This window comes from Panthera leo, chromosome A1 (genome assembly GCF_018350215.1).
Source record: "Panthera leo isolate Ple1 chromosome A1, P.leo_Ple1_pat1.1, whole genome shotgun sequence".
Taxonomy (NCBI): Eukaryota; Metazoa; Chordata; class Mammalia; order Carnivora; family Felidae; genus Panthera; species Panthera leo.
The window spans coordinates 105,674,539-105,686,541 of record NC_056679.1 but is presented as its reverse complement, the minus strand read 5'-3'; the positions used below and the strand labels follow the sequence as shown (position 1 = coordinate 105,686,541).

The 12,003-nt window shown below is 38.9% G+C and overlaps 1 protein-coding gene across 2 annotated transcripts in view; it reads right to left on the bottom strand.

Annotated features, from left to right (window-relative positions):
• Positions 1–12,003, bottom strand: part of SLC12A2 (solute carrier family 12 member 2) — a 109,998-nt gene that overhangs the window by 23,961 nt on the left and 74,034 nt on the right. For both annotated transcript variants that reach the window (XM_042934240.1, XM_042934249.1), the window contains exons 16-17: positions 4,541–4,652; positions 2,332–2,472 (exon numbers count right to left, since the gene is read on the bottom strand). In XM_042934240.1, coding sequence (XP_042790174.1) covers positions 2,332–2,472; positions 4,541–4,652 — 253 coding nt within the window. The remainder of the gene's footprint in view (positions 1–2,331; positions 2,473–4,540; positions 4,653–12,003) is intronic.

Genomic DNA, 12,003 nt, shown 5'->3' with positions numbered 1-12,003 from the left:
TAAGTTTGTTTTACACAGTTACTCAGATAGCTCTGCCACTATAATCAAGGCAACTTCTTGGGCATCTTAGTGAAATGCTTGCATCCACCAGTTTATAGGCCAGTCTCAAAATACTACCACGCGCTATGCATCCTACCTTTATCCCCACACTGCTCAAACGGTCTAGACCCACTGGGGTGAACATGTTAGGGGGAAGAAGAGTGAGGAGGACAATGGATCCTAACACTCGTCAACAGTGTCATTTTTACCACAGAAACGCTTAAGGGCAGAGGTTCTCAACCTGTAGTGTCCGCACTGTACCAGGAGCAGTTATAGAAATGCAAACTCTCCCTGCTCACCCAAGACCCACTAAGTCATCCCAAAGGTGGGACGCAGCAGTGTGTTTTAACAAGCCCACTACATGACTCTGACGTACGCTCAAGTTCAGGAACCACTGCTCTAAGGAAGTATTTTCCTTCCTAACGCTTCTTAAATACATAAAGTGGTTCTAGAAATGTTCCTACAAATCGCACAAAAGCAAGTTAAGATTTACCCACTAGAAACAACCATATGACCAGAAGCAGAATTTTACTTGAAATATTTAAATACTTTACATAGAAAAGCAAATACATTAAATAATCATGTACCCATCACCCAGCTTAAGAAAAAACATTACAAACACACTTCAAACACCCTATGTATCCTTGTCACGCCCTCTTTGTATTTTCACCATTTCATCATTTAGGCATACATACATACATATACATGTTTAATTTACGTATATTTAAAATTTTATATCATCTCCATATTGTTCCTGTCTTTTTACCTTGCTATTTTTCCTTAGCACTTTCTGTGTTCAAAGTTTATTCCTATTGCTACGTATAACTAATTCCCTTTTATCACTATGTAGAATTCCACTGCATGTTTATACCACGATCTTTCAATTTGTGGCTGATGGCTGTTGAAGTTACTTCCATTTCTTTTTCACGAATACAAATAATGCTGCTATGCAATTTCATATAGTCTTCCCTACACGTGTAAAAGTTTCTCTAAGGAACACACGTAAGAACGGAATGTCCGAGGACACGAACACTTTGAAAGTAGAGGACACTGCCAGGTTGCTGACCCAAGTGACTGTGCCATCTATGTTACTATGGCAGTTCAAAGATTTCCAACTGTTCATACGGCTCCTAACACTTGGAATTGGCAGACTGAACTTCAGAGTTCAAATTTTGTGTCTCACTGAAATAAAAATCCTTCCCTAGCTCAAAGTCATAAAATTATTCTACATTTTTCTTCTAATAGTTAAAAACTTTGCCTTTCACATTTAAGTCCTTAATCCCTCTAGAAATGGTTTTTGTGTAGTCTTTGTAAAGATCTATTATTTTTTCACATGAATCACCAATTGCCCTAGCTGATCCTTTTAATTCTACTTCCATATATATTAAATTTTCTATATGAGGGGCTCTATTTCTCCTTTCTGTTTTATTCCATTAACCTTATTATCACTAATTCAATACCACTATGTGTTAATTACTAAAGTTTATGATGAGACTTTATATCTACCAAAGTAAGCCCACTACCACCCCTTATTATTCCTGAGGCTCGCCTAAGATATTCTTAATCCTGTGCTTGTCAAGTTTTATAAAATATCTAAACAGAATGTGCAGGTGACAGCACGCTGAGCCTCCCACCTCTGCTTTAACAGAGCAGCTCTGCAATCAACACAGTGAATGGGCTTCTGGTTAAGCTTTCTTTTGAAGAAAGGGGTTCCTATAAAAAAAAGATGGCCAACATGATCCCAACCCATTTATTTCTTCCCATAAACTTCAGGGCTGATTGAGGAAACTGAGCTTCAGAGAAGTTGAGGAACTTTCTCAGTAAAAATTCATAATAAGGAAGTGGTAGTGCTAACATGTCAATCTAGGACCAACTCCAAATCCCAAATTCTGACCAGTGTGTCATACACAAAACTGCAAGTGAAATCTAAGTTTAGTAAATAAATAGTGAGAAATACAGTAAGGAACAAGAATTTTTAAAGAATTAAATAAGGACTGCCATTAATTCACACTTACAAACTAACCCCAGTGAGGTACAGCAGAAAGTGAAAGGGAAACGTCTTAGGGAAATAGGCTAGGATAATTTCCAAATAGGTTTTCCCTGGGCTGCCAAGGGCACATTATTTCTTTCATTCCTTACGCTCTCCAATTACACAAATCTTAGTAATAAAAATATGTTAAAAGATTTACCATTTTTATTGATATGAAGAATGAAACCTAGAATGTAAAAGGTTTTTCAAAGGTTACAAAAGGTTACTTGAATTCTGTTATTTGAAAGGCAGGACAAATTTACCTGCATCAAATACTGTGCACCTTCTCTCAAGTCATCTGCATGTACTGGAGCATAAAAAGCCTTCATCTTGTTCTTGATAAGCCACCGCTGATATTTGGCTTGATCAATGGACATCTCTTTCATGGCTTGTCTTCGAGGGCCCTTTTGGAGAAAAATATTAATAATATCATTAACTGAAAGATATCTACTCCACATTTATAAAAATCACCCTGTTACTTCGGCCTGAACAAGCTGCCTGCAACTGGGGGACGGGGAGAAGAGGAGGACAACAACATCGTATTTTCCTGTCAGTGAATCCTTTCCAGTATTGAAGATAATGACAGTACGGGTCTGCGTTGCAAAAGTGAAGGCATGGGAGGGATGGGGGGTGCCACTAAAAGGGAAAAGCAAAGAGGAAGAAATGCACACTGAAAAAATAAGAAGGTATCAATACTAAGTAAATGAGAAAAATTAGAAATTACTAAAGATGGAGAAGAGATTACATGGAGAAAAATAAGAGCCTTCTGCTTTTCTATTTGTTTGGTTTAATGTTCTATTTCTTTTTATTTTTGAGAGAAAGAACATGAGTGGGCAGGGGATGGGCAGAGAGAGGGAGAGAGAGAAAGAATCCCAAGCAGACTCTGCTTGTCAGCACGGAACCCGATGTGGGACTCAAACTCACGAACCGTGAGATCATGACCTGGGCTGAAATCAAGACTCAGATGCTTACTTACTGAGCCACTCAGGCACCCGAGCCTTGTGTTTTTCTACATAAAGTTTCTCAGCTTGTTTTCCCTTTGTCCCCAATGTTTGAGTTATTAATTCTCAGTAACCTGAAAATATCACTGAAAACAGAAGTTTGCTGTAAAATATAAATGCATTTTTTTCTTCATATTTCTGTTAGTTAAATGGTGAAGTAAGAGAATTAAGGAAATGAGACTTCAACTTGCAATTCTATTTTGGTTCTCGCAAGCAACACATAAAATGTGTTATATGCAAATGTATAAAGCAACAATCTAAAAGTAGGTTTAAGAGTACACCCTCATTGTACATGAAAAAGTATAGGAAAAATACAATTTGTTTTACAGAGGAAAAAGTTAAGGAATATTGCCCCATTTGTAATTTCCTGTGGTCAAACCCCAACTTGAAATGTTCAACTTGGAGACAAACTGAAAACCTCCACAGGTCCCAAGTGGGGTCGGTGTCTTAATGTTCTCCCCCAGACATGGCTTTGACCTTGCTACCATATAAGCAGAGGAGCAAATGTAGCACAGGCTGAGACATGGGGTGTCGAACCCAAATTTCTACCAAGATGAACAAAACAGTTTGGAAGAAAAGCTAATCTGACAAATGCTCCAAATTTCTCACACAGAACAGGTGATCCATTGTCTAACAATCAAGATGCCAAAATCATAAAAACTACTTTTGGATGAAAAGTTTAACAGTATTTTTAAAATGGTATTACTCATGGATAAAACAAAAAAGAATAGGCAATTAAAATTAACACTGTTTGAACTTGGAAATTCAGCATTCACTCTGCCCTTCTTATATATTTGATACTAGATATTTACCAAGATTTGTCTACCTCTTCCAACTTTTTTTTTTTTTTTCTGGTAGTAAATATTCCCAGTATTCTCAAAACATTATGAAAAATGTCAGTAAGAAAATACACCTATTTGAGGGTGCCTGGGTGGCTCAGTCAGTTGAGCTTCCAACTTCAGCTCAGGTCATGATCTCACGATCTGTGAGTTCAAGCCCTGCGTCTGGCTCTGTGCTGACAGCTCAGAGCCTAGAGCCTCCATCAGATTCTGTGTCTCCTTCTCTCTCTGACCCTCCCCCATTCATGCTCTGTCTCTGTCTCAAAAATAAAATAAACATTAAAAAAAAAAAAAGAAAGAAAATACACGTATTTCACTTAGGCTCCTTAGTTACCAAGAAGCTACTTTTCTTACCCAAAACCTTCTGTAACAGAAATATCGTTTCCTAAAATCTCATAATAAATAAGAAAAAAAAAAAAACAATCAAAATTCTCAAATCTTTGCTAAAGTCAGGTTCTGAGACAGTTTTGAGGCAAGAATATTTTGAAGAAAATAACTAATTTCAAAATGCCCAAAGAAACTCAACAGACTTATTTTGTCAAATTATTTCACATCTAAAAAGTCCCATGAATTACAAATTACATACACAGAGTAAAGGATGTTTTAATATAGAAAACAAAGCGAACACTTACCATATGTACATGACTACAGATCATCAACCCAACATTTTTTGTGAAATCATGAACAAGATGAAGTAAAGCTGGGCGTGAGTTTGGAGCACCTGTCATAACAAGACACTGCGGCCTAATTTAAGATTAAAAAAATAAAACAAAATTAGAGTTTAGATTTTGATAACATGCAAAGGTTTTACATTGCTTCTCTAAGAATGTGTTATCACACTAGAATCTCTCCTTTATGTAATTGTTCTCAAGACACAGGCCACAGGATTCTCAACAGAAGATGACTTTCAAGCAGGGTTTCTAGGTACATGTGAAATGCATGAACAAAAACTTCTTGGAACAAGTATCATGCCAAATGATTACACATCACTTGGTAAGATTACACATCAAAATTCTGGTAGGTATTACAGGAAGAAATGACCATGGTAATTAAAATATTCATAACAGGAATCAGAGGAAGATGGCCGCGTAGGAGGACGCTAGGCTCACCGCGTCCTGCTGATCACTTAGATTCCACCCACATCGGCCTAAATAACGCAGAAAACCGCCAGAAGACTAGCAGAACGGATTCTCTGGAGCCAAGCATAGACAAGAGGCCCATGGAAGAGGGTAGGAAGGGCGGAAAAGCGGTGTGCGCTACACGGACTGGCGGGAGGGAGCCAGGCGGCGGAGGGGCAGCCCGCCCGGCAAAGCAGAGCCCCCAAGTCTGACTTGTAAAAGTGGAGGGGCCAGACAGAGTGAGTTCTGACAGCCAGCGGGACTTAACATCTGGAATGTTATAAGTCAACAGCTCTGCTCCGAGAGAGAGACGGCTAGAAGAGGACAACGGGAGGGAGAGTTGTTGAGCCCCAGAGGACAGAGCTCAGCTCAGCAAGAAACAAAGGAGCTGGGAAGCGCCATCTCCCTCGCCCATCCCCTAGCCAAAATCCCAAAGGGAAACAGTTCCAGTCAGGGAACTTGCTTCACCTCGCTAACACCCAATGCTGTGCTTCTGTGGATCCACCCCTCCGATGGGTCTGCCTCCCTCCCGGTGCTGCAGGGCCCCTCCTGAAGCAGACCACCAAAGGCAAAGCCAACTGAGTCTGCCCCTCCCGCCCCTGTGTACCTTGCAGATCCACCCCAATACGCCAGATCCCATCGAAGCAGCACCACAAGCCTGGCAGTGTGTAAGTAGCCCAGACAGGGGCCACACCACTCCACAGTGAGTTCTGCCCCTGGGACAGTCTGACTGTGGTCCCAGCGGCGGGCTGGGGGCAGACATCAGGTCTGACTGCGGCCCCGCCCACCAACACAAGTTACTCCAGACAGTACAGAGGAAGAGCCCTGCAGTTCCGTGCCACTCCAGGGACTATCCAAAATGACGAAACAGAATAATTCTCCTCAAAAGAAAGTCCAGGAAGTAGCGACAGCTACTGATCAAAAACAATTTAAACAATATAACAGAAAATGAATTTAAAATAATAGTCATAAAATTAATTGCTGGGCTTGAAAAAAGTATAGAGGAGAGCAGAGCATCTATTGCTAGAGAGATCAAGGGACTAAGAAACAGTCAGGAGGAGCTAAAAAATGCTATAAATGAGCTGCAAAATAAAATGGAGGTGACCACAGTTCAGACTGAAGAGGCAGAGGAGAGAATAGGTGAATTAGAAGATAAAATTATGGAAAAAGAGGAAGCTGAGAAAAAGATAAAAAATCCAGGAGTATAAGGGGAGAATTAGAGAAGTGATGCGATAAAACACAATAATATACGCATAATTGGGATTCCAGAGGAGGAAGAGAGAGAGAAAGGTGCTGAAGGTGTACTTGAAGAAATCATAGCTGAGAACTTCCCGGATCTGGGGAAGGAAATAGGCACTGAAATCCAAGAGGCACAGAGAATTCCCTTCAGACGTAACTTGAATCAATCTTCTGCATGACATATCATAGTGAAACTGGCTAAATACAAGGATAAAGAGAATATTCTGAAAGCAGCTAGGAATAATCGTGCTCTACCATATAAAGGGAGACGGATAAGACTAGTGACGGATCTATCTACTGACACTTGGCAGGCCAGAAAGGAATGGCAGGAGATCTTCAATGTGATGAACAGAAAAAAAAATATGCAGCCGAGAATCCTTTATCCAGCAAGTCTGTCATTTAGAATAGAAGGAGAGATAAAGATCTTCCCAAACAAACAAAAACTGAAGGAAGTCATCACCACTAAACGAGCCCTACAAGAGATCCTAAGGGGGATCCTGTGAGACAAAGTACCAGAGACATCACTACACGCATGAAACCTACAGACATCACAATGACTCTAAACCCGTATCTTTCAATAATAACACTGAATGTAAATGGACTAAACGCTCCAACCAAAAGACATAGGGTATCAGAATGGATAAAAAAACAAGACCCATCTATTTGCTGTCTACAAGAGACTCATTTTAGACCTGAGGACACCTGCAGATTGAAAGAGAGGGGACGGATAACTATCTATCATGCTACTGGAAGTCAAAAGAAAGCTGGAGTAGCCATACTTATGTCAAACAAACTAGACTTTCAATTAAAGGCTGTAACAAGAGATGAAGAAGGGCATTATATAATAATTACAGGGTCTATTCATCAGGAAGAGCTAACAATTATAAATGTCTATGTGCCGAATACGGGAGCCCCCAAATATATAAAACAATTAATCACGAACATAAGCAACCTTATTGATAAGAATATGGTCACTGCAGGGGACTTTAATGCCCCACTTACAGCAATGGATACAACATCTAGACACAAGATCAATAAAGAAACAAGGGCCCTGACTGATAAATTGGATCAGATGGACTTGACAGATATATTTAGAACTCTGCAACTCAAAGCAACAGAATATACTTTCTTCTCAAGTGCACATGGAACATTCTCCAAGAGGGATCACATACTGGGTCACAAAACAGCCCTTCATAAGTATACAAGAATTGAGATCATACCATGCATACTTTCAGACCACAATGCTATGAAGCTTGAAATCAATCAAAGTAAAAAGTCTGGAAAACCTCCAAAAGCATGGAGGTTAAAGAACAACCTACTAAAGAGTGAATGGATCAACCAGGCAATTAGAGAAGAAATTTAAAAATATATGGAAACAAAGGAAAATGAAAATACAACAATCCAAATGCTTTGGGATGCAGCGAAGACAGTCCTGAGAGGAAAATACATTGCAATCCAGGCTTATGTCCACAAACAAGAAAAATCCCAAATACAAAATCTAACAACACACCTAAAGGAAATAGAAGCAGAACAGTAAAGACACCCCAAACCCAGCAGAAGAAGAGAAATAATAAAGATCAGAGCAGAAATAAACAATATAGAATCTAAAAAAAAACTGTAGAGCAGATCAATGAAACCAAGAGTTGGTTTTTTGAAAAAATAAATAAAATTGATAAACCTCTAGCCAGGCTTCTCAAAAAGAAAAGGGAGAGGACCTAAATAGATAAAATTATGAATGAAAATGGAATTATTACAATTAATCCCTCAGAAATACAAGCAATTATCAGGGAATACTATGAAAAATTATATGCCAACAAACTGGACAACCTGGAAGAAATGGACAAATTCCTAAACACCCACACTCTTCCAAAACTCAAACAGGAAGAAATAGAAAACTTGAACAGACCCATAACCAGTGGAGAAATTGGATCAGTTATCAAAAATCTCCCAACAAATAAGAGTCCAGGACCAGACGGCTTCCCTGGGGAAGTCTACCAGACATTTAAAGCAGAGATACTACCTATCCTTCTCAAGCCATTCCAAAAAATAGAAAGGGAAGGAAAACTTCCAGATTCATTCTATGAAGCCAGCATTACTTTGATTCCTAAACCAGACAGAGACCCAGTAAAAAAAGAGAACTACAGGCCAATATCCCTGATGAATATGGATGCAAAAATTCTCAATAAGATACTAGCGAATTGAATTCAACAGCATATAAAAAGAATTATTCACCATGATCAAGTGGGATTCATCCTGGGCTGCAGGGCTGGTTCAACATTCACAAATCAATCAACGTGATACATCACATTAATAAAAGAAAAGAACCATATGATCCTGTCAATCAATGCAGAAAAAGCATTTGACAAAATTCAGCATTCTTTCTTAATAAAAACCCTCGAGAAAGTCGGGATAGAAGGAACATACTTAAAGATCATAAAAGCCATTTATGAAAAGCCCATAGCTAATATCATCCTCAATGGGGAAAAACTGAGAGGTTTCTCCCTGAGATCAAGAACACGACAGGGATGTCCACTCTCACCGCTGTTGTTTAACATAGTGTTGGAAGTTCTAGCATCAGCAATCAGACAACAAAAGGAAATCAAAGGCATCAAAATTGGCAAAGATGAAGTTAAGCTTTCACTTTTTGTAGATGACATGATATTATACATAGAAAATCCGACAGACTCCACCAAAAGTCTGCTAGAACTGATACATGAATTCAGCAAAGTCGCAGGATACAAAATCAATGTACAGAAATCAGTTGCACTCTTATACACTAACAATGAAGCAACAGAAAGACAAATAAAGAAACTGATCCCATTCACAATTCCACCAAGAAGCATAAAATACCTAGGAATAAACCTGACCAAAGATGTCAATGATCTGTATGCTGAAAACTATAGAAAGCTTATGAAGGAAATTGAAGAACATATAACGAAATGGAAAAACATTCCGTGCTCATGGATTGGAAGAATAAATATTGTTAAAATGTCAATAGTACCCAAAGCTATCTACACATTCAATGCAATCCCAATCAAAATGGAATCAGCATTCTTCTCAAAGCTAGAAGAAGCAATCCTAAAATTCATATGGAACCACAAAAGGCCTCGAATAGCCAAAGTAATTTTGAAGACGACGACCAAGGGAGGCATCACAATCGCAGACTTTAGCCTCTACTACAAAGCTGTAATAATCATCAAGACAGCATGGTATTGGCCTAAAAACAGATACATAGACCAATGGAATAGAATAGAAACCCCAGAACTAGACCCACAGAAGTATGGCCAACTAATCTTTGACAAAGCAGGAAAGAACATCCAATGGAAAAAAGACAGTCTCTTTAACAAATGGTGCTGGGAGAACTGGACAGCAACATGCAGAAGGATGAAACTAGACCACTTTCTTACACCATTCACAAAAACAAACTCAAAATGGATGAAGGACCTGAATGTGAGACAGGAAACCATCAAAACCCTAGAGAAGAAAGCAGGAAAAAACCTCTCTGACCTTAGCCGCAGCAATTTCTTACTTGACACATCCCCAAAGGCAAGGGAATTAAAAGCAAAAATGAACTACTGGGATCTTATGAAGATAAAAAGCTTCTGCACTGCAAAGGAAACAACCAACAAAACTAAAAGGCAACCAACGGAATGGGAAAAGATATTCGCAAATGACATATCGGACAAAGGGCTAGTATCCAAAATCTACAAAAAGCTCACCAAACTCCACACCCGAAAGACAAATAATCCAGTGAAGAAATGGGCAGAAAACATGAATAGACACTTCTCTGAAGAAGACATCCAGATGGCCAACAGGCACAGGAAAAGATGCTCAGAGTCGCTCCTCATCAGGGAAATACAAATCAAAACCACACTCAGATATCACCTCACGCCAGTCAGGGTTGCCAAAATGAACAAATCAGAAGACTACAGATGCTGGAGAGGATGTGGAGAAACGGGAACCCTCTTGCATTGGTGGTGGGAATGCAAACTGGTGCAGCCGCTCTGGAAAACAGTGTGGAGGTTCCTCAAAAAGTTAAAAATAGACCTACCCTATGACCCAGCAGTAGCACTGCTAGGAATTTACCCAAGGGATACAGGAGTAATGATGCATAGGGGCACTTGTACCCCAATGTTTATAGCAGCACTCTCAACAATAGCTAAACTATGGCAAGAGCCTAAATGTCTATCAACTGACGAATGGATAAAGAAATTGTGGTTTATATACACAATGGAATACTAAGTGGCAATGAGAAAGAATGAAATATGGTCCTTTGTAGCAACGTGGATGGAACTGGAGAGTGTTACGCTAAGTGAAGTAAGTCATACAGTGAAGGACAGATTCCATATGCTTTCACTCCTATGTGGATCCTGAGAAACTTAACAGAAGACCATGGGGGAGGGGAAGAAAAAAAAAAAAAAGAGGTTAGAGAGGGAGAGAGCCAAAGCACAAGAGACTCTTAAAAACTGAGAACAAACTGAGGGTTGATGGGGGGTGGGAGGGAGGGGAGGGTGGGTGATGGGTATTGAGGAGGGCACCTTTTGGGATGAGCACTGGGTGTTGTATGGAAACCAATTTGACAATAAATTTCACATTAAAAAAAATCATCTAAAAAAGAAAATGAATCACTCCTTAAAAAAAAAAAAAAAAAAAAAAATATATATATATATATATATATATATATATATATATGTAACAATTTTTTACTTGTAAAGGTAATAAATATCCCAGTTCTTTCACAGAGTTCCAAAACTTCCTAAGAGCTTGGCCTTCCTTTCATGTACAAAACAGGTCATCTTCCTTCTTAGCTTGATCCTATCATAATGATTTCTACTTCGTAATATCAGCCCTATCTAATCTAGCTTACTTTTAATGACGGCTGTTGTATCAGTAAAATCATCTATGGTTGATTTGAAGGTTTCTATTTGAAGTAAAAGTTTTGATTCTAAATTATGGTGGAAATCAAAATTAAATTCAACTGCCCTTGTAAACACAAAACAGTGGCATGACTTTCATATATTCTTAATTCTTTATTTTAACTGAAAAGAAATGGAAATCAATGTTATTTAATGTAAAAATATCTAAGTATCCATTTTATAAGTTCAAACATTAGCAAAGATTCTTTAAAACAAGAATTTATATGATTAAAACAAATGTTAAGAAAAAGGAAATAGACTAAAATTTCTGACTAAATCACTAAATTGTAGGGTAGTTCCTAACTTCATAAAGTAAGCATGAGAACTTGAATAAAGACTACAAAAACCAAAGCAAACCAAAATAACTAACGTATTCAGAATTTTAGCAAGCTATCTGAAAAAAGCAATTCTGTCTGCGAGAAGGGCATTGGAGTGATCAAACAAGAAACCAGCCTGTACGGCCCAGATTGCTAATAGTTTAGTCTATCTGAGCTTTAGCAGGTTAAAAAGCTCCTCAGCTAGAAATTACACAATTCCTATCCTTCCTGGTAGCTTACCACTGACCCTGTGAGTGGCTTACAGCCCATATAAGGAAGCTGGCTGCCCTCCATACTTTGTTTCCCTTTCCTGTAAGCCACACCATGGATGTGCTGATGACTCTGACCACATGGACAAAAACACCTCCTAGGAAACAGCAGACTGACAAGATACAAAGAATGTGGGACCTGAAGGACCAAGTGCAGCAAATCTGCCTGCCATGAACCACCCATCTGCCTCTGGACTACCACGTAATATGGATGCTTGTCTTATGTAACCACTCTA